The 27,963-nt window shown below is 45.9% G+C and overlaps 3 protein-coding genes across 4 annotated transcripts; 1 reads left to right on the forward strand and 2 right to left on the reverse strand.

The window, feature by feature from the left end:
* Nucleotides 1-552: 552 nt before the first annotated feature.
* ssbp1 (single-stranded DNA binding protein 1) lies at nucleotides 553-4,229 on the reverse strand. The gene is made up of 7 exons (XM_053415243.1): nucleotides 4,176-4,229; nucleotides 3,434-3,490; nucleotides 2,821-2,878; nucleotides 2,585-2,725; nucleotides 1,792-1,879; nucleotides 1,033-1,121; nucleotides 553-933 (listed from the first exon to the last, which is right to left on the reverse strand). The coding sequence occupies exons 2-7, from the start codon at nucleotides 3,455-3,457 to the stop codon at nucleotides 890-892; spliced, it is 444 nt and encodes a 147-aa protein (XP_053271218.1). The 5' UTR covers nucleotides 3,458-3,490; nucleotides 4,176-4,229; the 3' UTR covers nucleotides 553-889.
* An 815-nt stretch (nucleotides 4,230-5,044) lies between these two features.
* Nucleotides 5,045-24,740, forward strand: LOC128428953 (laminin subunit beta-1). Its single transcript, XM_053415221.1, has 33 exons — nucleotides 5,045-5,301; nucleotides 7,477-7,649; nucleotides 9,478-9,613; nucleotides 11,853-11,926; nucleotides 12,651-12,839; nucleotides 12,940-13,003; nucleotides 13,289-13,491; nucleotides 13,659-13,779; nucleotides 13,875-14,063; nucleotides 14,563-14,739; nucleotides 14,937-15,049; nucleotides 15,139-15,218; nucleotides 15,463-15,598; nucleotides 15,693-15,851; nucleotides 16,056-16,189; nucleotides 16,291-16,411; nucleotides 16,616-16,802; nucleotides 16,895-17,038; nucleotides 17,120-17,351; nucleotides 17,610-17,773; nucleotides 17,976-18,200; nucleotides 18,290-18,507; nucleotides 19,409-19,505; nucleotides 21,525-21,894; nucleotides 21,979-22,163; nucleotides 22,260-22,501; nucleotides 22,583-22,789; nucleotides 22,870-23,014; nucleotides 23,100-23,307; nucleotides 23,386-23,527; nucleotides 23,625-23,801; nucleotides 23,936-24,095; nucleotides 24,183-24,740. Exons 1-33 carry the CDS (start codon nucleotides 5,268-5,270, stop codon nucleotides 24,317-24,319), a joined length of 5,343 nt encoding a protein of 1,780 aa, XP_053271196.1. The 5' UTR covers nucleotides 5,045-5,267; the 3' UTR covers nucleotides 24,320-24,740.
* Nucleotides 24,741-24,875: 135 nt separating this feature from the next.
* Nucleotides 24,876-27,641, reverse strand: echdc3 (enoyl CoA hydratase domain containing 3). Of its 2 annotated transcripts, none has more exons than XM_053415242.1 (6): nucleotides 27,468-27,641; nucleotides 26,762-26,883; nucleotides 26,578-26,675; nucleotides 25,781-25,981; nucleotides 25,430-25,608; nucleotides 24,876-25,336 (listed from the first exon to the last, which is right to left on the reverse strand). In XM_053415242.1, exons 1-6 carry the CDS (start codon nucleotides 27,602-27,604, stop codon nucleotides 25,183-25,185), a joined length of 891 nt encoding a protein of 296 aa, XP_053271217.1. In that variant the 5' UTR covers nucleotides 27,605-27,641; the 3' UTR covers nucleotides 24,876-25,182. The 2 variants fall into 2 exon arrangements, with proteins under 2 accessions (XP_053271217.1, XP_053271216.1); XM_053415241.1 differs by having other exon boundaries at nucleotides 25,781-26,005.
* Between the last annotated feature and the right edge of the window lie 322 nt (nucleotides 27,642-27,963).

Below are 27,963 nucleotides of genomic sequence, written 5' to 3' on the forward strand. Positions count from 1 at the left end.
TGAGTTCCTGTTTCTCTCTCTGCAGCTGAACCCAAAGATCTGAGAGACATTTGCATTTGTCCTCAAGAGACGACTCGAAAACGAGACTCGAGCTCAAAACGGAAACGAGACTTGAACTGAAAACGAGTTGTTCTAAAAATATCCAGATCATCCGATTTCTTCAAGATGCTTCATCAGAATTCTGAGGTCGAGAGGAGCTGTGGTCACATGATGGAGCAAATCATCTTCTTACACAATTTGTCCACGTCTGAGCAGACTAACACAACTTAAAGTGTATTTGCCTGATATTCTAAAACAGCAGCTTCCACCCTGATGGAAGAAACAGTTATAATCATAAACATGTTTATGTTGAAAAGGGAAAATTAACAATCTGTAGAGTTAATTCTTAAAGTGTTTGTTGGATCTGGTCCATTGAGGCCCCTCAGTTACAGATTTGTCCAAAAACTTCTTAAACACTTTCTGCCAGATTCCCATGATCCTTCACTTCTTCAGGACATCATCACACTCAGGGGTTTGTTATCGTTGTGATTGAGAGACTCCTGGTGGACAAAGTTAAGTACTGTATGTTTAATGAACGTTTGTTTTTAAGCCTCAGACTATTTCAACATCAGAACATTTTGTTTTGTAACCGTTATCTACATGAAGCACAATAAAAACCATAAAGTGAATATATACAGACACAAGAGTGAGCCTTCTCCCACTGGACGCAATCGACGTCTTCTTCCTCCACCAGCAGGGGGCGCCACAGTTAAACATGACCCGAGTGTTACAGCGTATTCCGTCCCCCTCCGTCGGTTCCTTTTACTCTGTAGCATTCAGGTCCTCAGTCTTATATTGGTATAAAGAAGAAAATACAAAAAGAAGTTGTCTTGAAGTTGAGGAAACTGCTTCAGACTCTCTCCCGCACGTTGTCGCTCAGGAAGATGATGTTGTCTGGAAACACAGGACGGAGAGAAGTGTGTTTTTATAAATGTCATGCAGAGAGAAACGATTTGTGTGTTCGTGTATGAGATGAGTGTTTGGTGACCCGACCTGCGATGATGGTGGTGGCCTGACGTCGGACCTGGTTCTTGTCCACGTATTCTCCGTAGTCCAGTTTCCCCTCGATGAGAATCCTGGACCTGAAAGAGAAAAGAATCCAGATCAGTCACCAAGATTCTTCTGTCGGGAATCCAACAAAGTGAAATCTGACGTTTTAAAAGCCACAGTTTTGCATTTTTAACTCCTATTTTAGTCTAAATGAACATTTTCAACAATGTGATTCTTGGGTCAAAAAGCAGAGGACACATTTCCCCCATTTGCATGTAGTGTGTCTGTGCATGTGTGTGGGACCAATACAATTAATCTTGAATATTGAATCTATACTATCACAGTATAAATCATCTCATCCTCTATCAGAGGTTTTTCTAATATGTGATGTTTCCTCTCTGACAGGAAACTGTTAAAATCGATTATAAATAATGATAATGATGATAAAGATAAATCTGCAGTCGTGTGTTTGATGTTTCTGTGTTTTCTTGATTTATTCTAGCTTTAAAAAAAACGCGACACTGAATCAACGATAACAAACTAACTTGTTCAGACACTTTTTGTTAAGATGCTAAAAATACTAAACGATTTGCATAGTGTGAAACCTTCAGGGGCCAAACTCTCCGAGACTGAAAACTACAAGAAGTTTCCGGTTAAGATCTGACTGGTGACATCACTTACTGAATAATTAAATACTTTGTATATAATTAATAAGCTGTACAGATATTCCTATCAGTGTATAAACAGAGAGGAGGAACTGACCCTTTCTTGACGTACTGGTAGGCCACGTCTCTCAGACCGGGTTTGAACACAGACACACGGTGCCACGTCGTCTTCTGACTGATGTCGCCTGCAGTCAGGAAACAGAAGAAAACAAAATCTGTCTCAATACAAGTGCTCGTCAAATGGAAAATGAAAATTAAGCTTTGAAACTACTGCTGCCTTTCATTTCCAGCTGTTCTCCATCACACAGCCCATGTGATATTATCCTTTTCGATTAATAATATGGGATTAGAGTGTGAAGCCTTCAAATATCCTTAGAGGACGACAAATATTACCGTGTTTGTTTTGTGCAAATTTAATTAACCTCATACTTTGTTCACTGGAAGTTTACCAGTTACATATCTTTCTAAAACTAACACTTAATAATACAATTCATAGTTTTTAGCGCATGTTCCTAATAAACTGGAAACTGAGGTTATATAATATCTCATACAGCAGCTGAGTCACATGTGAACGAGCTTCTTTACCAGAAGAGCAACTTGTACACTATTTGTTCACAATCACTGAGAGTTCAGGGTGACACAGCGACCTCTAGTGGTCAAATACAACACCTGCAATGTCAACAAAAATTCTGCCTTTTTACCAGAACACATCAAACTGTCAAAGATGAACTGTTAATATCACAATAGTTATAATTATTGAATGTTGCTTCAGAGGTTTTGGTGTGAATGTGGGAGATTTTCACTACGTAAACACACTTTGAAAAGCGTCACATGACCTTAAAGACAAGTTGTGTACATCTCATAACTTTGTGTGTCCTCGGACATCGCACCTGTTGCACTGACTTCTCCGCCCTCAGAACGCCACATCTCGTTTGTGGCCAACGAGAAGATGGTGACGGGGTTACGACCCTCGACCTGCCTCATCACGGGGTCCTGCCCCACCCGCCCCAGCAGCTGGACGCGGTTAATCGCTGGAAGAAAGACAAACACAACGTTACACAAGGTTATGATATATAAAACATTACATGCAACACTCAGTTCTTTAGAGAAGAGTAGATCTTCTTACATCTCTCCAGGATGAGGCTGGAGTCGGTGCTCGCGCATCTCACCGCCTGTCGGAAGATCTGGAGAAAGACACACAACATGTTTTACTGTGAAGGTAAAACTGAACAGATCTATAGAGCATCAAGCTAAAAAAGGTACCGCCCCTTTTTTCTCATGAGACGATTCCATTTCAGTTAAAATACTTAATTCTTATGTTTGTGATGTTATATATAAAGTGTCAAAGTCAGAAACATAAAACAGTTTTTTCATGCAGACGTCTTAAACTAATTGAGGAGACAATATTAAAAGTTTAAAACACTAATAATAAAAACATATGTAAAAAACGAGTGGGATTGACAAAGATGTAAATAAAAAACAACACAAATGTAATCATCAAGGGATGAATGTTTTGAAGGTTAAATTTTAATGTGAATTATTTTATATAAAAGAAACTTGATTGTTTTAGCCACCTGTTCAATTTCATTTTTGCAGCTTTATGCAAAATCGAAGAAAGTTTAAATGTTGAATTTATTCCTCATTATTTATTAGGACAACAAAATCAATGAAATCAATATTTTAATAGAACCCATCTACCCAGATTAATGTGAATATGTATTTGCTCCTCGTCTCTTTACCTGTGTGGTCGCACGTCTCAACATCTTCTCTGAGGAACTTTTACTCTTTTGAGGAAACTGATGAGAAAAGAATAAAACAATTTAAAAGATAAATCTGACGTTTGTTTCCAAAGTGATGGAACTCAACCAGTTTTCAGTCATTCAAAAATTCAACAATTTGTCAAAAGGGGGAATTTGCTCCTCGTCTTCAACATAAATCAAAGTGAAGTGAAGATTTGAGAACAAATAATTAATGTTATAATCACATAAACCAAATAATCATTAGTTACAGACTCTTCAGTTAGTTTTAACTCTTGCATCATTATTCAAAACCAACCAATAAGATTCATATTCTTGATTGTAAATAAAACACGTGTCCTCTAAGAAAAGTTATTTAATATTAATGATGTAAAATAAGCTGCACGTTGATCTGCAGATGAAGCAGCAGATGAACAACCAGGTTATTAAATCTATTAGTTTAGTTTCATGTGAATCTTCTGGATTCTGAGTCTGATGTTTAATAAACTGAATCATAAACTTCAGACTCAGGACTCAAAGATTCTTTCTCTCTCAGCAGCAACGAGGCTTCAGGAGCTTCTCTCTCTCTCTCTCTCTCTCTTCCGCCATCAACGAGGAAGTGAAACCACTGATCTGAGGTCGGTTTGAACGCGACAGCAGCGGATCAGAGGAGAAACATCAGAGTTCAGATGGAAACGATTCTTTAAATCTTATGAAAACAAAAAGAACGAGATTCAAAACTCACCAGGTGAAAGACTTCTGTAACCTCACGCTGCTTCCGGTCCGGCTGCAGGAACAGTCCGACGCTCCACACACACAGCGATTAAGGTTCCGCCTGGGAAAACCTTATGAAACTTTTATAATATCTAAAAGGTATAATATCAAGAAGTGCAATTAGACCTTTATTATTATTATCATTATTATTATTATTATTATTATTATTATTAGTAGTAGTAGTAGTAGTAGTAGTAGTAGTAGTAGTTGTTGTAGTAGTAGTAGTAGTAGTAGTAATAGTAGTTTTAATCAGCAAAGGTCCATCATTGTAGGATAGATAGATAGAAAGATAGATAGATAGATAGATAGATAGATAGATAGATAGATAGATAGATAGATAGATAGATAGATAGTTAGTTAGACAGACAGACAGACAGACAGACAGACAGATAGATAGAAAGATAGATAGAAAGATAGAAAGATAGAAAGATAGAAAGATAGATAGATAGATAGATAGATAGATAGATAGATAGATAGATAGATAGATATAAGGAAAGATGGATGGCTGGATAAATATATGGAGATATACATGTTATAGATATATTACTTGTAATATCAAAACCATAATAATAGCAATAATATATCGACAGGATCTAGGATCAAAAATACAGTTAAAAGGTCTTTAAAAAATAAACAATATAAATAAAGTAAAGTAGGTGGACTAAATAAAAGGGATGTAGAGCTTTAACTCACCTAAATCACTAAGATATATATTGAATTACTTTAACAAAAATAATCCATAGTGTATATTAATAGCACAGTGTAATTTATACCAATAGGAGTAACCATGCACGAGCAGATGTAATAAACAGTAATAAACAGTGTCTCTGCGGGTCCAGCAGAGGGTGCGCTTGTTTCCCTGACCTCACCCCCGCTGACAGCTGGGTGGAGCTGCCTGGTTGGTTTGTGGGATGAGAAACTTTTTCTAGAGGAAAACTCGCAGAGCTCTGACTTCACACTTCACACTACACACCCTGATCCACACACGCACACTGTGATCCACACACACCGCGAGCTGCTGCAGGAGGACACACACACACGCACAGATCTTCAGCTGGTGGAGATGTCGCTCAGCCTCCTCTTCATCACAGCTCTGGGTGAGTTCGACTTCTGACTGAGTTTCTGTGTGTCTGCATGTGAGGAGCTCATCTTCTCTGCGTCTCCAGCATCAACACATGTAATGAGATCCAGATGCAAAACGCGGTTCCAGCAAGTAGACAGAGCCACAAGGTGAGAGGAGGTGAAGCTGCTGCTGGGAGCTTCCAGGGAAACGTGTTTATTATTTAAAAGTTATGAGACGTTCACAGTCTGAATCCACGTGACTCTGATTTACATGGTTCTGACCACAGCTTCTGGTTTTATCATCCAAACCAACAGGAAACAGGAAAGTGGACTCAAGTTCAGGAGTTTAGGTTTAAAAACAAATATGTTATCTATCTATCTATACATATATATCTATATATATTTATAGATATATATATCTGTCTGTCTGTCTGTCTGTCTGTCTATCTATCTATCTATCTATCTATCTATCTATCTATCTATCTGTATATCTGTCTGTCTGTCTGTCTGTCTGTCTATCTATCTTTCCATATATCTATCTATCTATCTATCTATCTATCTGTCTATCTCTCTATCTATCTGTATATCCATCTATCTGTATATATATCTGTATATCTGTCTGTCTGTCTGTCTGTCTGTCTGTCTGTCTGTCTGTCTGTCTGTCTGTCTGTCTGTCTGTCTGTCTGTCTGTCTGTCTGTCTGTCTATCTATCTATCTATCCATCTATCTTTCCATATATCTATCTATCTATCTATCTATCTATCTATCTATCTGTCTGTCTATCTCTCTATCTATCTGTATATCTGTCTGTCTGTCTGTCTGTCTGTCTGTCTGTCTGTCTGTCTGTCTGTCTGTCTGTCTGTCTATCTATCTATCCATCTATCTTTCCATATATCTATCTATCTATCTATCTATCTATCTATCTATCTATCTATCTATCTATCTATCTGTCTATCTCTCTATCTATCTGTATATCTGTCTGTCTGTCTGTCTGTCTGTCTATCCATCTATCTTTCCATCTATCTTTCCATCTATCTATCTGTCTGTCTGTCTGTCTGTCTGTCTGTCTGTCTGTCTGTCTGTCTGTCTGTCTGTCTGTCTGTCTGTCTGTCTGTCTATCTATCTATCCATCTATCTTTCCATATATCTATCTATCTATCTATCTATCTATCTATCTATCTATCTATCTATCTATCTATCTATCTGTCTATCTCTCTATCTATCTGTATATCTGTCTGTCTGTCTGTCTGTCTTTCTATCTATCTATCTCTCTATCCATCTATCTTTCCATCTATCTATCTATCTATCTATCTATCTATCTATCTATCTATCTATCTATCTGTCTGTCTATCTCTCTATCTATCTGTATATCTGTCTGTCTGTCTGTCTGTCTGTCTGTCTGTCTATCTATCTATCCATCTATCTTTCCATATATCTATCTATCTATCTATCTATCTATCTATCTATCTATCTATCTATCTATCTATCTATCTATCTATCTATCTATCTATCTGTCTATCTCTCTATCTATCTGTCTATCTGTCTGTCTGTCTGTCTGTCTGTCTATCCATCTATCTTTCCATCTATCTTTCCATCTATCTATCTGTCTGTCTGTCTGTCTGTCTGTCTGTCTGTCTGTCTGTCTATCTATCTATCCATCTATCTTTCCATATATCTATCTATCTATCTATCTATCTATCTATCTGTCTATCTCTCTATCTATCTGTATATCTGTCTGTCTGTCTGTCTGTCTTTCTATCTATCTATCTCTCTATCCATCTATCTTTCCATCTATCTATCTATCTATCTCTCTGTCTGTCTGTCTATCCGTCCATCTATCTATCTATCTATCTATCTGTCTATCTATCTATCTATCTATCTATCTATCTATCTATCTATCTCTCTCTCTCTCTATCTATCTATCTATCTATCTATCTATCTATCTATCTATCTGTCTGTCTGTCTGTCTGTCTGTCTGTCTGTCTGTCTATCTGTCCATCTATCTATCTATCCATCTATCTATCTATTTGTATATCCATCTCTGTCTGTCTGTCTGTCTATTAATCTTTCTATCCATCCCTAGGTTAAAAAAAACAATCTAAGAGAGTGTGTATTGTATCATTGTCTTGTTTCATCTCTCACCCTCCACTCTCTCTCTCTCTCTCTCTCTCTCTCTCTCTCTCTCTCGCTCTCTCTCCCCCCCCCTGCAGTCCTGCTGTGTCCCGTCAGGACTCAGGTTCCAGAGTTTGCAGATGTGTGCACGGAGGGCAGCTGTTACCCGGCCACCGGCGACCTGCTGATCGGCCGGCCGCACAAACTCACCGCCTCGTCCACCTGCGGCCTGAAGAGGCCGGAGCGCTTCTGCATCGTGGGACATCTGGAGGTAAGAGAGAGGGAGAGAGAGGGGGGAGAGAGAGAGAGAGGGAGAGAGAGAGAGAGAAGGAGGGAGGGGGGATACTGGTGGGAACCTGGAACAGTAAATAAACCACAGGATTTGAGGAAGGTAAGTCGGGGCCTCACTGGTTTCAGGGCGATCAACGGCAGTTATGTGGCAGATGTTTGGATTGGAAACCTCGAGGCCTCGTTTGAGGGTGAAACCAGAAGTTCATCATCACTGGGTCTGAATGAACATTCCCACAACACAACAACATGAATACACAATGACACTGACAGTTACACTGCACCTGAAGCAGCACAAATCAAATGTCGAACTCATCGATCGATTAATCAGTCGATTCACCTGTTGTTTTATTGTGTGTCTGTGGAAATGGAGGTGATGTACACACTCGGGGGTCAACAGGGCCCCCACAACCAACACATGAGGCCCCCAGGAGGTGAATGGTTAAATAGCTCATCACTGAAACCTGGAGCTGGTGTTTGATAGATTTCACACAGAAGGAAGCTGTCGGCTTATTGTTTACTTCTCATTTGTTGTTTGTGGTTTTCTTTTCTTATTGTGTGCGTGACACACTTTCCCCAGTGGAACCACAACAATCTGACTTTATGTGTTTGCACCGTGTTCAAGTTCAACGGATAAATTCCTTACGTAAATAAAAAAGCAGGTTCCACAAATCAAGGCTGTAAATAAATCTCAATAAAACTTCCGTCAGCTGCCAAAAGCAACTTGAGACAACAACAGCGTCATTCAGCAACTTCATGAACAACAGTGAACAGCAGATAACACAAAGTGGGTCAGCGCTCGGGGCAGGATATTATTACAGTGACACAAACTGCAGCGGCACCGTCGACCTTCAACTCAACGTTTTTATGACGCTGACTTATCGTTGATGAATTCCTGCAGGAGAGAGAGAAGCGTCTGGAAGCAGAACATCGTGATCTGTGTCTCGTGAAGTTCATCAGGCTCCAGGAGGAAAGTGACTTTGACTCCCCACCAGCTGGTTTGAGGTTTACCAGTTGACAAACCAGCAGATTGACACAGAAACATTGCATTGTGTCTGTGGGGGTCTGCTCATGTACAGTATCTGCTGCTGGGAGTGGGAGTGCAGGCATTCCCCTCCACAATAAAAGCACTGTGCGGCTCACAGTCCCGGCCCTTGTTGTGCACGTGGGGGGGGGGGTATTCTCCTTTTATCAAACACCCGTTGGCGAGTTCTGAGCGTGAATGGCGTCCTTATGATGTCACGGCCGCGCTGTGAGGCCTCGCGGAGGATGAGCCCGGGCGGCGAGAGGAAGTCCCACTCGAGAGGCTCCGCTCCCAGTTCAACACAGACTGAGAAACTCCTCTTGTTTATCCACCCACTGGGATAATGGGAGGTTTAAGTGGGTGTATGTGTGTGTGAGTGTGTGTGTGTGTGTGTGAGAACCAGAGGTTGTGTACATGCCAAGCCATATGGCGAGCAGACGAGGCCGTGAAAAAGTGATTAAACATTGACAACATGATATATTTCCTACATAATTCATTTGAGTTCAGTTCCCACAGAGTATTTTTTGTAATTTTTTTTTAACATGACGAAAATACTGCACGGCCAAAAGTAAGTGGACGCTCCCCCGTCCCCCCCCCCCCCCCCTGTGGTTTCAGGAATTACACAAGACGTTGGAATTTGGTAACTCAGAAAAGTTCCCTGATGGAGTCTGGGAACATTCCTAAAGTTACCACAAAAGATAAACCGATGAATCAAGGAGCTAGTTTTCCGTTGTGAGTAACCCTTGACCTTTGACCCTTCAACCCTCTCCGCCCCTCTGTCCCTCAGGAGGAGAAGAAATGTTTCATGTGCGACTCCAGCCAGACGTTCCACGAGGAAACCAACTCCGTCAGCCACGCCATCGAGAACGTGGTCACCACCTTCGCTCACAACCGCCTCAAAACCTGGTGGCAGTCGGAGAACGGTGAGCGACACACACACACACACACACACACACACACACGACAGAGAAGCGTGTGAGCTCCCGCCGACTCTGTTCTCATGGGAACTGAACTAATGACAAGACGGGAGATCACAGGGGCCAATCAGAGCCGGCCTGGGCGGCGGGGTTTACAGGTGTGCAGATAATAAACAGATGTGTGTCATCACCTGAACGCACACGGGGCCTTTAAGGTGGGAAACAGGAAGTGTGTAATGAGACAGAGGACGACGAGAAGCTGGAAACTGAGTTCGCCCCAATAAGTTGTGTAATTAGAGGATTTACATGAACAGGCCTCTAACATCAGGCAGTAAATTCACCATGAATCCAGGTGTAGAGCATAAAACCCTCCAGGGATCAGGAGGAAACACTGAACTCTTTCCATGTGGGAGTCACTGGGAGAACACACATCACACTGAGGTAACAGTTTATTAGGCACAGCTGTATCCGGGCTATTGGAATTAATAGAAAAATGTTCATTAATTTACATTAAATTGGATTTTTGACTTATTTTGCTGTTCTTGTTTAAATTGTTTATTTAAAGTTGCTGAAACTATAATCCCCTATAACTGTCAAATAAAATATGTGTGATTCTGAAAATCAAAAACAAAAACATCGCCTTATATTCAAACAGTATTTGTGTGTATGTGTGTGTACTCTACGCACATGCACACACAACACAATATCAAGTTAGAGCAGCTGTATTTCAGAGGTAACCATCGATTAGATTATTTAACCCTCAAATTAATAGGCTAATAAATAAATAGATAGATTTACTAGAAGCTGAATCAACCACAACAGAGTGAAACAAAAATAAGTTTTAAAGGCGTCGATAGAATCTGTTTAGTTTAAGTCACTTTCTTGACTTTGTGCAGAAAGTGAAAACCTCTGATGCTCACTGGTTGGTTCCCTGGTTCTTCTCGATCCGTCTCCCAGTTAAACACCAGCAGTTTGTTTACAACTTTTCCAGGAACTTCTTTCAGGAACTCTTCTTGGAACTTCACCCAAGTTCCTCCTCAGGAACCTGATACACACTTTGCACTCAGATGCATCACGACTACTGTAAATAAACAGCGTGTGTTTAGTTCAGTTGCACATAAAGTAAATAATTTACAGTTGAGGCTCCATTAAAAGAAAACCAATACTCATGACATTGTTAACATTAGAAATGAACCGTACAGCTTCAGGCTCTCAGACCTGTGTGCTACCCCCCCCCCCCCCCCCCCCGCTCTGCACATGCACACGCGGGTCCTGCAGAGCGCTGGGAATCGTCCGGCGGTGTGAGTCATGGCGGCCGCGGCAGCCAGCTCTGCAGATGGCTCCAAACAGCAGGAGGCCGCAGACACACAATAGCTTTGCTTGGGAGTTCCTCTAATTCCCTCACAGAAGTCGGTTCCATGTTGGCTACTGAGCCACTTCCCCCAGCTGCTGTTAACGTGAAGCTGAGTCGAGATACACAACGTTTCATGGTGACACGACCGTTCTGCCCTCTGTACGATGTACGAGCAATAATACATGATGTACGATCATTTGATTATTAGTTCTGGATAGTAAAATATGGATCAGATCTGTGTTTACCCATCGTTTCTCACGTCACCTCTGTTGTGATGATCAACAAAAGTCCTTCCTGTTTCAAAATAAGAGCCTTCTGCCGTGAAAAGGATTGTTTCTGTAACTGAATCGCTTCGGAATCTCGACACAGCTTCGAAACATCGGTATTTAGCTTCATATCCTCTGGTCGTGGACGATAATTTCCCTCAAAATACAATAATTTGAAGCTTCTGGTACGATATTTCATAATTTCCCACCAGAGGGACATTTACCAGCAGATTGATTTTGATTTGCAAACAATCTACACATTACAAGATATTTTAAGCATTTTTATTGGTTTAATCTGATTCAACTTCTCAGATCTGCAAGTATGAACAATTACACATTCAAGGACTCACAGAGCAACACAATCCAGGACTTTGTGTAGATCAAGTTTGTATTGGGACAGAAAAACCAGTCGAACACAGAGAGCCTGTAAATGTGGAGCACATGTTAACGTGTGAGGATAAAGCCCATCTGGGGTCTGTTCATTTCAAATGCAGAACTCTTATGAATGGAGAGGAAGAAAGGGAGAGAGAGAGAGAGAGAGAGAGAGAGAGAGAGAGAGAGAGAGAGAGAGAAAGAAAGAGAGAGATTTGTCTTCACTGGTTGATTTCCTGTGTTTCACCTGCAGGTGTGGAGAACGTGACCATCCAGCTGGACCTGGAGGCCGAGTTTCACTTCACACATCTCATCATGACCTTCAAGGTGCTGGATCTCTCTCTCACACACACACACACACACAGACACACACAATCATCACAGAGATTCTCTCGTACCCACGACACGGAGATAAACAGCACGGAGCAGCTGCGGTGGAGGAATGTGGGAAATGGTTCTGGTCTCTGGAGAGTGGTGGGAACCAGCGGAGGAGGAGGAGGAGGAAGAGGAAGAGTTGCTGTGCAGCGTTAAGCTCAGATCTCTGTCACATGGTCGGACGTGATGTGAGACAGCTGGACTCATGTCTCTCATTGACGTAATAGTCACAACACACATGAGGACATGTTTCCTGTCCCACCCTGTTTTCAGTCAGAGGACAGGAAACATCAGCACGTCCCACAGCCGCCACCCGTTATATACATATAAGTTTATATTTATCATGTTTAAAGTTCTCATTGTTCCACAAGAGGTGAATCAACAAGTTAGATTTAACACAGTTTATAACTTTTGTTGTAAAGTGTAAATGTAAAAGCTGCTTTAAATTAGTCTTTTATTTAAAGTTGAGTTTTAGATGTTTTGGTTTCTCTGACGCATAAAAGCTCAGTTTAACTTAATCTATATAAAAATACCGTGAGTTTAAAATAGTTGTTCTTTCATAATGTGAGAATCAACGTGATAAAAGTTAGTTTATAGAATCAAAATCTTGATTAGATGAAAACTGTGAATTGGATTCCTTTGTGAATCTAACGATGATTCTCTCGATGCGTCCCAGACCTTCCGCCCGGCGGCCATGGTCATCGAGCGCTCGATGGACTTCGGGAAGTCGTGGCAGGTTTATCGATACTTCGCCTACGACTGTGAGGCGTCCTTCCCCGGGGTGTCGGCCGGGCCCATGGTCAAAGTGGACGACCTCATATGTGACTCCCACTACTCCGACATCGAACCCTCCACAGAGGGAGAGGTGGGTTTTCACTTTTCATTCACCAGACTGAAGCGGAGATTCAGATCCAGACCCACACGTCACTTCCTGTTCAACCTTTGATCCTGATTCCTTGTTCCAGGTGATCATCCGGGTTCTGGACCCGGCCTTCGAGATCGAGGACCCGTACAGCGTGAGGATTCAGAGTGAGTGAGTGGGGGGGGGTCAGAGGGCAGGAGGGAAGAGCTCGGGAAAGAATTTCACATGTGGAAGCGAGTCAGCCTCGGTGCACACGCCTACACAGACACACACACACACACACACACTCGTGTTAAGTATGTGGTGAATGCTGTGGGAGTGTGAGGAACAGCAGATATCAGACCTCACATTGTGTAGATGTACTTTATTTATTTATTTTCCTCTGATTGCATCTTTCTGTCTGTGTGTGTGTGTGTGTGTGTGTTTGTTTGTGTGTCTGTGTGTGTGCGCAGACATGCTGAAGATCACCAACCTCCGGGTGAAGTTCCTCAGGCTCCACACGCTGGGCGACAACCTGCTGGACTCCCGGGTGGAGGTGACGGAGAAGTACTACTACGCCCTCTACGACCTGGTGGTGCGAGGAAACTGCTTCTGCTACGGCCACGCCTCCGAGTGCGCCCCGATGGACGGAGCGCCCACCAGAGCCGAGGGCATGGTGCGACAGACACACAACACACACACACACACCTGATACAAGACATGGATATTTGAATATTTAAAAGTCTGATGTTGAAGATCATGGGAAGTGACTGAAAGCTCCAGAACAGCCACGAATTGGAGCTATTGAGTGTGTGTCTTTGAATCAGTGTTTTGTGTGTGTAGGTCCACGGCCGCTGTGTGTGTAACCACAACACTCAGGGATTGAACTGTGAACGCTGCACAGACTTTTACAACGATCTGCCGTGGAGGCCTGCGGAGGGACGCAACACACACGCCTGCAAGAGTGAGACGACAAACACACACAAAACTCCTTCTCTCACATGTTTAAAGTTTGATAAACGTGTTATTGACTCTGATCTCCCTCTCTCTCTCTCTCAGAGTGCCAGTGTAACCGTCACTCGACCTCGTGTCACTTCGACCTCGCCGTGTTCATGACGACCGGCAACACAAGCGGCGGCGTGTGCGACGACTGTCAACACAACACGGTCGGCCGGCAGTGCGAGCAGTGTGCGCCGTTCTTCTACCAGCACCCGGAGAGGGACCTGAGGGACCCCCACGTCTGTGAACGTACGTCACCCGACCTCCGACCTCTGACCTCTGACCTCCCGCTCTCTGTACTCCCAGTCTGTGCTGGTTCTCTGTGGCTCCTCCTCACACCAGCAGCACCTGGAGAGGAGTCTTTGAAGTGAGAGGCTGAGAGGAGCTGCTGTTACAACATGATTGCAGTGACGTGCTAAGTACCGGCTTTTAAAGTGAAACCCCCCCCCCCCCACCCCCCCCTTCTTTTTACCTCCCTCTTCTTCCCTCTTTACAAAACTCGTCTTTAAATTACAAAATGTTCCGGCTTCTCTTTTTCTTTTTCTCCCTCACTCACAGAAAACCCACTGAATCCATATTTTAGGGAAATATTAATAACAAACACCTTTAAATCAGGAATTAAAACGTAAACTATATGTAAAGCACTGATTTAAAAACAGGATGGCTGCTGGGAAGTCACCCTCAAGTCACTGGTATATATAAACCAGTATCTTTTTCCCACTGACCTCATGTTGTTGTGTCTCCTCAGCGTGTAACTGCGACCCGACCGGCTCTCTGGAGGGGGGGCTGTGTGACCCGCGCACCGACGTGGCCGCCCGGCTGATCTCAGGCCAGTGTCGGTGCAAAGGTCACGTGGAGGGCGAGCGCTGCGACCACTGCCGGCAGGGCCACTACGGGCTGGGCCAGGGGCCTCGGGGCTGCCTGGGTGAGTCACAACCACTCACACCACACAGGGGAAAGGGTTTATTACTAATATACGGTTGATTTGAAAACCCCTTGAACTTCAACTTTAACATTGTGCACGTTACACACTACACGCTACATGCTACACGCTACATGCTACATGCTACATGCTACACGCTGGACTGACGCAGGCCTCGTCTCCTCTGTGTGTTTTGGCAGCCTGTGCCTGTAACCCGCTGGGCACGCTGCCGGGAGGAAACCCCTGTGAGTCCCACTCAGGAAAGTGCTTCTGCAAACGCCTGGTGGACGGACACAACTGTGACCAGTGTCTGGTACGGATCCAAACTGTCAGCGTGTGTGTGTCTTTGTGTGTGTGTGTGTGTGTGTTTGAAATGTGTCCCCTGTGTTCCTTTGTCTCCAGCCTCAGCACTGGGGTCTGTCCAACGACATGGACGGCTGCAGATCATGTGACTGTGACCAGGGCGGAGCTGTGGACAATAAGTAAGTTTGACAAATACACTTAAAATAACTTTGCTCTTTGATTCTGAATGAGAGGAAACGTTCTTCAAAGAGGAGATGTTTGTTTGTTGTGAGTCATGAGGGAGGTCTGGATTTAAAAGACTAAGAAAACTCAAAGCTGCACCAAACGTCCGTCCTCTCAATGTGTCTGAAACAGGATTAATTCCCTGTTCATTCAGTAACACCTGTTGTCTTAACCCTCACATTCTGATGTCCCTGTCCCCAGCTGTGACCCTCACTCAGGACAGTGCGTGTGCAGGGAGCACATGTTCGGGCGCCGCTGCGACCAGGTGGAGTCCGGCTTCTACTTCATCACTCTGGACCACTACACCTACGAGGCCGAGGACGCCAAGCACGGACCCGTGAGTGTGTCTCAACGTTTAGTGGTGTGTTGTGGTTAGTGTGTTGTTGTTGTTGTTCCCAGATGTGTGAACTACATGTGTGTCTGTGCATCAGGGGGTGACGGTGGTCCAGAGACCTTACCCCCTGGACCGGAGTCCCACGTGGACGGGGATGGGATTCGTTAACGTGCCGGAAGGAGCCTACTTAGAGTTCAACATCGACAACGTCCCAGACTCCATGGACTACGATGTCCTTATTCGCTATGAGCCTCAGGTAACACACACACACACACACACACACACACACACACACACAAACACACACAATGTGTCAGTGTAACAGAAGATTTAAGAGCTTCAGAAGATTTGTAATATTTCTCACTCAGAATGATGCTGAAAAAGTTAGCGGTTGAAACTAACGTGTGTGTGTGTGTGTGTGTCTGTGTGTGTGTGTGTGTCTGTGTGTGTGTGTGTGCAGCTGCCAGAGCAGTGGGAGCAGGTGAACATCAGAGTCCAGCGTCCCGTCTTCAATCCCACAAACTACATCAGTCAATGTGGGAACTCCATCCAGGCTGGAGACGAGCAGGCCATCTCCCTCCCTCCAGGATCCAGGTGAGGCGACGTCATGTGTCACATGTGTGTGTGTGTGTGTCTGCCGTCATCGACACGTTAAGGACACGTTAACAACACGCTCTGACCCTGTTGTGTTACAGACACGTGTTGCTGGTCAGGCCGGTTTGTTTCGAGAGAGGAATGAACTACACGATCAGCCTGAGTCTGCCGCTGTACTCGTCAGTCAGTGACGTCCAGAGCCCCTACACACTCATCGACTCTGTAGGTTCAACACACACACACACAGACACACTAACACACACACACAAACACACACAAACAACACAAACACAACGATTTAACCAAGTGAGATTCAGTTCCATTTATCATCAACTTCCTGTTCCTTCAAACCTGATGTGGTTTCATAACGTTTCCCATCCCTCTGACCCCCCCCCCCCCCCTCCTCCTCCTCCTCCTCTGTCTCAGTTGGTGCTGATTCCTCGGGTCAGGGAGCTGGACATGTTCCACGGCGTGGACGGCGGGGGGGCGTGGGATACGTTCCAGCGCTACCGCTGTCTGGAGAGCAGCCAGAGCGTCGTGAAGAGCCCCATGACCGACATCTGCAGCGACTACATCTTCAGCGTCTCTGCTCTGCTGCACAACGGAGCCATGGGTACGAGAGTCCTGCAACTTTGATCGTCATCTTCCTCTTCATCATCAACTTCCTCATCCCCCCCTTCTTCTCTCCCTCTTCTCCTTTCCCAGCATGCCAGTGTGACCCTCAGGGTTCGCTCAGTGCCGTGTGCGAGTCCAGCGGAGGTCAGTGTCGCTGTCGACCCAACGTGGTCGGGAGGAACTGTGAGCACTGCGCCCCGGCCACCTTCCTGTTCGGCCCCGCCGGCTGCAGACGTGAGTGTCGAGTGGGATCCTTCAGTTTGACGCTTGTTTAATGAAACCAGTAACAACAACCTGTGGTTTACACACTTCCAGCTTGCGACTGCGACCCCCAGGGCTCGGTCAGCGCCTTCTGCCACGAGGCCACCGGCCAGTGCGAGTGCTTCCCCGGGGCCGCTGGTCGCCAGTGTTCCCACTGCCTGCCGGGCTTCTGGGGCTTCCCCCAGTGCCGACCCTGCAACTGTAACGGCCACAGCGAGTTCTGCCACCTGCAGACCGGCGAGTGCCAGGGCTGCAGGGACTTCACCAGCGGACACCACTGTGAGAGGTACGACCCAGTGACCAAGACCAGTTCAGGCCTGAAGTCGACCAATCAGATTATCTTACTAATCTACTTCTCAGATGTTAGGAGCAGGAACTTATAGAATTATCTAGTGACACGACATCAGAAGCTTAAAGGAAACACTCCGGACATTCCCCCAGAACCAGGGTGACACTGGGAAATCACTGGACTTTACACTGGTTCCCTCCAGGCCTCCTCAAACCACAGGGATCTTCTCTGTTTGACCTTTCCCTCTGTGTCCAGGTGCCTGGACGGGTACCACGGGGACCCCGAGCTGGGCTCCGGGGGACACTGCCGTCCCTGCATGTGTCCTGACGGCCCCCGCAGCGGACGCCAGTTTGCAGACAAATGTTACGTCCTGTCCTACACCAACCAGCTGGTGTGTGTGTGCAGCCCCGGCTACAAAGGTACAGCAACACATTTGTCTTTTTCGTGAGCAGGTTTATGTCGTCAAGTCTTCACCTCAAAACACAAACACACACAAACACACACACACATACCAACACTAAACCCAAACACGTCTGTGTCCCTGTAATTAACCTCCTGACCTTTGCCTCTAAACACACGAAGCAGTTGATTCATCTCCCGTTTCTTTTTTTCCTGAACCAGGCGCCAGATGTGACGAGTGCTCCCCCGGCTACTTCGGGAACCCCCTGGTGCCCGGCGGCGGCTGCATGCCCTGCCAGTGCAACAGCAACATCGACATGCACGACCCGGGGTCCTGCGACACGCGGACGGGCGCCTGCCTCAAGTGCCTGTACCACACCGACGGCTACGGCTGCAAGCACTGCAAACTGGGTTACTACGGGGACGCTGCCACGCAGAGCTGCAGGAGTGAGTCCAGCTGATGATGTCACAACCACGAACTCACTGAGTGTGTTTGATCCAGCTTCAGATCCTGATACATAACGTCCTCTGTGCAGAGTGCATGTGCGACAGCGAGGGGACTCTCCCTCTGGCCTGTTCGACCCCCGGCGAGTGTCAGTGTGATCAACAGACCGGTCAGTGTCCCTGCCAGCCCCGCGTGGTCGGTCAGAACTGTGACCGCTGTGCCGCGGACACGTGGAACCTCGCCAGCGGGGGGGGCTGCGAGCGCTGCGACTGTGACCCCGCCCACTCCTTCGGCTCCTCCTGCAACGAGGTGGGTCGGACAAAACCTGATCTGTTCATCTTTGAGTCCGAGTGACAACTGGTAGAATCTTGAAGAAATTGCGTCCAAGACTGTGTTGTGTTAGCTCAGAGGCCTTGACCTTTGACCCTCAAAATCTGATCAGTTCAACTTTGAGTTCTTATGAATGTATGTATGAAATTTGAAGAAATTCCTTCAAAGTGTTCTTGAGATATCGTGTTCACAACCTCAAATCCAGCCTCCGGTCAGGAACAGGAACCTCTCAGTCCTAAACGATGAATAATGAAGGATATTTACGATACGTGAGAAAAACGAGAGATATGTGCAACAGAGCACGACACAGAAATGTGATAATTTGGTTCTATCTGCATCACATCCTGCAGCAGCTGCTCCACGTTCCCCTCCGTCCACACGATGTTCAGCTGAAGCTCTAAACTCTCGTGTCCCAGTGAGACGCTGCTGCCAAAGCTTCTATTTCACAATGAGCCAAAGTTCCCAGTGAGAGCTGGAGTGAGTCACTGTTACCAAACCAGCTAATCACCAGGCTCTGGGTTTGTGTAGTTGTATTTCTGATATATGGACTCCAGCTGCATCTCAAATCTGCGTGTGTGTACTCATGCACACAGAGAACACATGGTGCAGACACACACACACACACACACACACACACACTCACACATGTGGGTTTCTGTGTTTACTGGCTGCTTTCCATGAGAGGAAGGAAACCTCACAATTCACTGTGGGATAACTGAATGTGCATTTCTCTAAGAGAAGTGAGTTTGTATTTACTCCAGAGATCACTGTGACAGCGAGTGAAAGAAAAACCTGTGAAACTGAGAAGGAGAATAAAACGTCAGCCGGGTTGTGATAGTATTTTGTTGACGTGGTTTTTTATTGTGTGTTTCTGTTGCAGGTCACGGGACAGTGCTCGTGCAAACCTGGTTTTGGCGGCAGCACGTGTCGGGAGTGCAGGGAGCTGTTCTGGGGGGATCCAGAGGTCAAATGTCACGGTACGTCACCGCCACCGGTAAACAACATAAACTGAAAGTTATAAGCTTCAGTTTGAACTCACTGTCACTGTCAAAACTAGAGTTGTGTTTCATTTCAACAACGAAATGTAAAGTAAACAAGGTCACTTGGATTTAAATTCCACTTTGGTGCCACCGAGTGGTTTCATCAGTAAAGACGAGGTTATGAAACTTCTTAAAATTAAGTTTCATTTCCTCCTGGAGGTGAAAGGAGGATCCTGAACAGGTGTGGGGGGGGGGGGGGGACCTTGGCATGGCAGAGGGTGAATGAACCCATGAAGACCCAGATGTTGTCTTCAGCTGAAACAGACTTTCCTCCTGACCACAGTTTGTGAAACATCTGGACCGAGGTCAGGTTAAAGACACAAACAGGCAGGGACCAGGCCTGTTAGACCATAATGAATTACCCCCGTGTGCATGTTTAAAGATTCTTGTCCTAACACTGAAGAACACGACCTTGAGTCCTTCACTGTTCACCCAATATGGATGTGAACTCTCCCAGTGCCTCAAATCTCACGGCCACTGTTTCATTTCAACCTCTGAAGCTGGAACACTGGTTCCTGGTTCTGCTTTAGTTTCCGTCAGAAACACTATGGTGGGTTCATTTTTTCATGGTACGTGATTCCCAGAGTCACCAATGAGCTTCAGGTAGATGTTTTCAAGCTTAGTGATTTTAAAATGTCTTTTTTAAACAGATTTTGTGCTGAGTATCAATCTCAGAGGGTTTGATTGTCTGTCGGGCAAACTGACGGAGCGCCCATCTGCAGAAATGCACGAGCAACAGGAGCTGGCTCGCCCCTCAGAGGGAGAGAGAAGGTGAGGAGAGGGGGGGGGATCTCGTTCCCTGCCCACGAGAACCAGATGTTCTCCAGAACTCCCAGTCAATCCCGATTTCGTCATGCTCCGGCACCCAGAGGAGCCAGGAATGCTGAACTCCTCCCTGAAGGTCTCTTGAGCTGCTGGACCAGCTGGACCTCTCCTCCTATATGCACAGATGACACACTGATGCACGGGGGGGGGGGGGGGGTCCGACCCAGGGAAACGTGTGGGCGTAATGAGAAGCTATGAGTTAACGTATTGTTAATGAAGCCTCTTAAAGCTGAGAAGATGTAAAATGTAGATATTCAAAAACTAATTCATGATTTACGAGGTGAACCTCAGGGTCTCTGGTGTGTGGGGGTAGTCGTGAGGCACTTTCTCAGAAACAGGCCCATAACCACCACGTATGTTCTGTGCGTGTGTTTCCAAACACGGGTGAAATATTTCTACATGACAAAAAACAAGAGTTCCAACCCAACCCTCACCCCCGGCTCCATAAATCAACATGAACACAATGCAGCGACCCTCGGAGTCTGCATTCCTTCGTCCTGACTCACTCTGAACAGCCTCCTTCTTCTTCTTCTCTGGGGGGGGGGGGGCAGCCCAGTGGACGGGCCCGGGGTCAGCCTGACCCTCCTGCTCTTCTTCATGGATAACTTAATTTACTGGAGGAGCCGGAGCTTGTTTTCAAACAACTTATTTCCCTGAGGAGACCTTAAGAGTCTCAGGTTCCTTCAGTCAACACAGCACATGATGTTTATTGTTCTTTATTAAGAGTCTGTTCTATGAGCTGGATTATAGAAAATAAACTATTATTATTCCAATTTTAATAATAACTGTTTCCAGGTCAGTTGTGGAGCAAGAAGAGGCCTCGCATGACCTTAGAAAGAAAAGTTACACACATCGTATAATGACAGTTGTGCTCTTGTTTCTAAATGATGAAGTTACAATAGAGTCAAAAAACTCTTACAATACGTTCCTGGTATCAGGAATAATTAATTTCCTGGATTATCTCCCTGACCCTGACTTCCCTCAGTTCAGGAGGCAGAACGGGTCGTCCACTGAGAGTCGGCGGTTTGATACTGAACCCCACACGGCCTCTGATGGCAGTGTATGAATGTGTGTTAATGGATGAACTGTAGAGTCTCAGATCCAGAGCATCTCCTCTCTGTGTGTCTCCAGCTTGTGACTGTGACCCTCGGGGAATCTCCAGCGAGCAGTGCCACCGCTCCACCGGTCAGTGCACCTGCGTCGAGGGCGTCTCCGGCCCGCGCTGCGACGAGTGCGCCCGCGGCTTCCAGGGCGAGTTCCCCGACTGTGCGCCCTGCCACCGGTGCTTCGCCACCTGGGACACCGTGGTCGGCGAGCTGACCAATCAGACCCAGCGCCTGGAGGCCCAGGTGACGGAGCTGCAGACCAACGGGGTGTCGGAGCCGTACAAAGAGCTGATCGGCAGCCTGGAGAGAAACTCCAAGGCCGTGAGGGAGATAGTGGAGAGCAACCCTGCAGCCGTGAAGCTGGAGCAGACCCAGGATCTCATGCACCAGATCACGTACGTACAGAATCACACGGAGACGCATAGAGAGTCACATGATGCTCACACACCCTTCATCACGTCTTCCTCGTGTGTCCACAGCGGTTTGATGTCCTACCTGAACGGAAAGCTCAACACCACGGAGGAGACCTTGAACCTTCTCCGCAATGACTCCAACTCCACCGACGTAAGGTTGGAGGCTCTGACGGAGGAGGCCAACCAGCTGGAGCTGAGCGTCCAGGACCTGAGGCAGCAGGTGTACGACGCCAAGAACGCCAACCTCCAGGGTGAGGAATCGAACTGTAGGACGGAGACAATGTGCTTCACCCGATCAGCTGCATGTTCTCTTCTCTGACGTCCTCTGGGCCTGTGTGTGTTTTCAGGTGCCATGGACACCATCACAGCAGCTCACACTCAGTCCACGATGGCGGAGCTCCGCGCCAACTCCTCCACCAGCGACCCTGGAAACACGGTGGAGGAGTCCGCCGCGGTACGGAAAGCCACAGAGGACAAACTGAGCAGCGGCCAGAAGGAGTTCGACCGCAAGCACCAGAGAAACTCTGGGAAGCTGGAGAAACTGTCCGACGAGCTGGAGAAACTCGACCTGTCACCGCTTAGTGAGAAGGTGAGAACACATCAGGGGACCAGAAACAACCCAAAACAAATACACAACCACTAGACAACCTCAAATTCTCTTTCTCTGCAGACGTGTGGCGGTGCAGCTGACGGTGCCGGCTGCTCTGGATCCTCCTGCGGCGGGTTGGGTTGTGTCGGCGAGGACGGAGCAGCCCAGTGCGGAGGAGAAGGATGCAAAGGCATCGTCACCACCTCCCAAACTGCTCTCAAATCAGCCAAGGACCTGGACCAGGAGATCTTAGCAGCGATGCAGGAGGTGGACAAGCTCTCCAGGCTGGTGAGTGAACATGTTATAGCAGATAATGCAGAATTACTGAGGATGCACATGGGGAAGTCACTGACTCCGGTTGTGATCAGGTGTGGGAAGCGAACCTCCGGGCAAACGAGGCCAGAGGGAACGCGATGGAGGTGCTGATCAAATCCAACCGGAGCAAGGAGCGGGTGGAGCAGAGCAACGAGCAGCTCCGCAACCTCATCAAGGAGATCCGAGACCTCCTCACCAGTGAGCGCACCACACAGCTCTACTACAGAACTAACATGGAGGAGATATTCAATATTTAAACAAACTGTATCTGTTTCTGATCCAGATGAGAAGGCCGATGTGTCTGTGATCGAGATGGTGGCCAACGAGGTGATGGCTCTGGAGATGCCGACCTCGACCGAGAAGCTGCACGAGCTGACGAAGGAGATCAGGGAGAAGGTCGGGAGCCTGACCAGCGTGGAGGACATCCTGAGTCAGAGCGCTGAGGACATCAAGGTCGCAGAGAAGCTGCTGAAGGAGGCCAAGGCTGCCAGGTAACACACAGAGACACACTGTGGGGGGGAGGACGTTTATCTCCAAGGATGGACTCACATGTCCACTCTGTCCTCTAGTGAAGAGGCGTCCACCATGAAGGACACAGCAGATGTAGTGAAGGCAGCGCTGAACGAGACAGAGCGCGCTCAGAGCATCGCCATGGAGGCCATCCAGCTGGCCCAGAACAACACCAAAGGAACCCTGGACCTGCTGATCTCTGTGAGTGTCACCCCCCGAGCTCTGAGGTCACCACACAGCGAGGATGCAGGGGTGTGTAATGTGTGTGTGTGTGTGTGTGTGTCTGTGTGTGTCTCAGGTGGAGTCGGAGACGGCCTCCACGGAGCTGAAGCTCAGTAACACCACCGGGCGCCTGGTCCAGCTGGAGAGGGAGGTCGGCCTGCTGAGACAAAACAACCTGGAGGTGAACCGGCTGTCGGAGACGGCTGAACGGGTCGGAGAGCAGGCCCGACAGGAAGCAGACCACGCCCAGAAGGTCTCACACACACACACACAATCACACACACACACACACACACACACACACACATTTGAATTCGGGGTGAGGAGCACCAGCACACACTTGCTGCCGTCAGCCCTGTGACGCTCTGTGTGTGTTTGTGTGTGCAGGAGTACGACTCGGAGGTGAAAGATAAGCTGGTGGAGGTGGAGGACCTGGTGGAGGACAAAGGGGAGACGGTGCTGCAGGCGAGGAGGCGAGCAGACGAGCTGCAGCAGGAGGCCCAGGAGCTGCTCACTCAGAGCAGCAGCCAGCTGCAGAGACTCGGAGGTGAGACGGTCGTCAATCTGACGTGTTTTCAAACGGCTTCTTCTTCCTCTACTCGTCTCCACCTCTGCTGTGATCCTGTGTTTTCAGAGCTGGAAAGTTCCTACGAGGAAAACCAGCGCATCCTGGAGGCCAGGGCCGCGGAGCTGGTGGAGCTGGAGACGATGGTCCGCAAGGTCCTGGAGGAGATCAGCTACAAAGTGACTCTGTACAGCACCTGCCTGTGAGGATCCACCTCCCAGCACCTCAAACTGGGATCGCAACACAAACCAATACAGCTCCCACATAAATAACACGTTTTTTAACCGTCAGGACCAAACACTGTTCAGATGTGACTGTGTCAGAGGCGGCGGCCGAACACCTCGATGTGAAGTGTTTTAACAAAAGGAGACAAGCTGCCAAAGAGGAAAGAGTAGAAAGATAAAACCACTGAAAGCCAACGAGACCTCAGTGCTAGAGACTCAGCAGAAGTATTTACCAGTGTAAGCTATAAGACAATCTATGTATTTAAATATATGACTGAACCTTTGTGAGAAGTATTAAAGTTTTACAGGTCTAAGCCCAAAGATATGTAACATTGACGGGACCAAAATGTATTTGTGGAAAAAGTGACTATGAACACATAATAAAATTTGATTTGAATATAAATGTACTCGTGTGTTTTCTTTTTGTGGGACGGTAGAAAACACCTGTCGGCCATATTCTATATTCTTTTAGAAAATATAAACAAATCAACTTTAATGATGTCGAAATCAGACAATTAAAACAAAACAAGCAAAACGATTTAGAAAGTAACTCTATTGCATTTATCATTTTACAAATATTATACATCAATCAGCATTCTTTGTAATAATGAGTCTGTTATATCATCATCATCTTGAGTCTGGATGGTGACTTGTCTCCACTCAGCAGCTTATTAAAGGTTCAATATGAAAAGGTCTCATGGTTCAAATTAAAAACTCTTCCATGTTCACAATGTCCCGATCGCTGACTCAGGCCTGGTGATATTCATATATCACCAAAACCATGTGCACCAATCAGGATGAAGCGTCCATCACTGCAGTGACGTGCTGGGATCAAACCTTCTCCTTCAGTCGTGAGCCGGTTCTGCTTTGTGGCTCCACACCGGTTTGCGTTTCTCTATGAAGGCTCGGATCCCCTCCTGCCCGTCGCTCAGGGCCAGGTTGTCCACCATCACCTTGGAGGCGGTGGCGTACGCTGCATCTCGCCCCTGAGCCATTTGTCTTCATGGGAAACAAAGGAAAAACATGTGAAACTCTAAAAACACAATAACCAGAAAGAAAACTAATTAAAAAGCATCTGATAAAAACTCTGACCTCTGGAAAGTGGCTTTTCCGAGGGCCACGACCGGTCGGCTCGCCTGACACACCCGCCGGGCGATGGCCAGCGTCTCCTCCTCCAGTCGCTCCTCTGGCACCACCTTACTGACCAGGCCGTGCAGCAAGGCATCATGGGCCGAGATGGGATCCCCAGTCAACAGCATCTCCATCGCCACCTGGTGAAAAGAGAAAAGGTGTAAACCAATTGGAGCCTGAAACTGGAACATAGCTTCATAAAATCAATTAGAATGGTTGCAGATCAATCAATTAATCAATTAGGAATGAAATTATTATTATTATTATTATTATTATTATTATAAAGTGACCTTCAGTAGCTTCAGCACTTACTTTCCGCGGCACCGCTCGCCCGATGGCCACCGCCGGCGTGGAGCAGAACAAACCAACGTTGACCCCCGGCGTGGCGAAGGTGGACTGCTCCGTCACCACGGCGATGTCACAGCTGGCCACAAGCTGGCAGCCCGCCGCCGTGGCAACGCCGTTCACCATGGCAACCACCGGGACGGGTATGTCTTGTATCAGAGACATCACCTGAAGAAGAGACACGGTGGACATCTTGTCCCTGTGATCATTGACTTCCACTGAAACGACCAGGGGAGCTGCCCCCTGCTGGTCACTACAGAGAATACAGGCTTCAGACACTTGTTGACAAACAGTTAATGATTAATACTCAAAGCTCCTGATGACGTCATTACTAGAATATATAACAAAGTGATTGGTCAATTGAAGGATGTTTTGAATATCAGGAAATATAATAATTTATACAGTAACATCACTTTGTCAACAAAAGTTAGTGATATATAATTATTCATTTTGAATAGTGTATGTCATAATATGAACGATTCTGAAACAATAAATTGTATCTATTAGCAAATGAAAGATGACACTAGTAGAGTGTTTCACTAAAGAATATTTATTTGTTATAGCTTTCTTTAAATATGAGCATTTATAAATTTCATCAACTATTTCTTGTCATACAGTTTTTCTTTCTTAGGTCTGACATCATCACTAATTGAAAAATAAAATAAAAAAATAATATTTAGTCTTACCGGTTAAACTGCATTTATTTATTAATTTAATAAATAGTAAAGAGGTTGATGTGTGGTTGTAAGGACAGAACCATTTACCTCAGCACAGGTGTGAAACACCTTGGTGTGATACTCTCGTCCCTGAGCGGACGTCAGCTCCTTCAGGTCGTGTCCGGAGGAAAACACTGGACCTTTGGCTGAAACACACAAACACAATCAGACCCACTTGTTTCTCCCTCTCTAACACACACACACACACACACATATATCAAAAAGCTCTTACCTGATATGATAATAACTCTGAGGTCGTCACTGTCCACGTCAGTGACCAGGTTTTCTCTGAGAGATTCCAACATGGACAGAGACAGAGCATTTCTCTTCTTGGGATTGTTCAATATTATTCTCCTGGAAACAGAAAAAGACGACATCACATCTATTAACACTTTATCACTTCCTGTTCTCAATGATTATGTATTTCATGAGGCTTCAGACAAAGGTCTTTTCATACAGACATTTGATACACAGCCACATTTCTCCTCTACACTCTTTTATTTCCTTGTACAAACAGAAAAGACGACAACATTATTGTGTAATATCATAACGACGCTGCACAACAAACACAGGAGACGACAGAATTAGATTTAACTACAGTTCAGTCACTTCACACTTTACCAGTGAACAGCAGAAGATTAGTGACCCTTAGTTTTTAGTTTTAATCCAAACTTTGGACAAATATTTTCTCACTGACGTGCTAAAAGAATAATGTGACATCTCAATGTTGAAATAGAGAGTTCTGCAGATTTCAACATTATTTGGGAATGACATGTGTGCCGAATTTCTTCTGACACCTCATCATGTGTATTGAAGTCCTGATCGAGCCTATAAAACTCTTTGATGATGTTTAAATCTTTATTATTTTGTTAAATCTGTCGTTTCCACACTTGACCTCCTGTTTGTAAACAGAGGACGGACACATTTCACTGCTGCACCTTATTCCGTCGCTCTGCTGTTTCAGCGTCGGCGGCTCCGGTTCCGTTCCCCGGTAAAACCTGGTCCCGGTGAGAAGCGTCGTTGTCCGGCGGAGCTGAAACAAACCAGCCGCTCTGGGTAGAAAACAACCGGCCATGTTGGTGCTTCTTCACCGCTCAGGTACTTCCGGCCACACTTCCGGGTACGACACCATAAACAGCACGCGGTTGCAACGCAGGAACGGATACAGAAACAGAAGCTTAATTATGTTTAATTAATCCCTTTTCTCTTTAAGTTGATGATTATTAATCATTTAATATATTTTATAATCTGTTAATAAAGATAAACAACAAGATCCCATGATGTGTTTGTACAGAATTTATTCATTGGTGCAATTATATATATCTTCATGTTTGTATTTCTATATATTTTTAAACACTTGTACGAACACATTTTTAAAGATAGATGCTTTTGTTTTGTTGTATTAAACTAAATGAATATCTGATAATTTGTTTA

Source organism: Pleuronectes platessa, chromosome 22 (assembly GCF_947347685.1).
Source record: "Pleuronectes platessa chromosome 22, fPlePla1.1, whole genome shotgun sequence".
Classification (NCBI taxonomy): Eukaryota; Metazoa; Chordata; class Actinopteri; order Pleuronectiformes; family Pleuronectidae; genus Pleuronectes; species Pleuronectes platessa.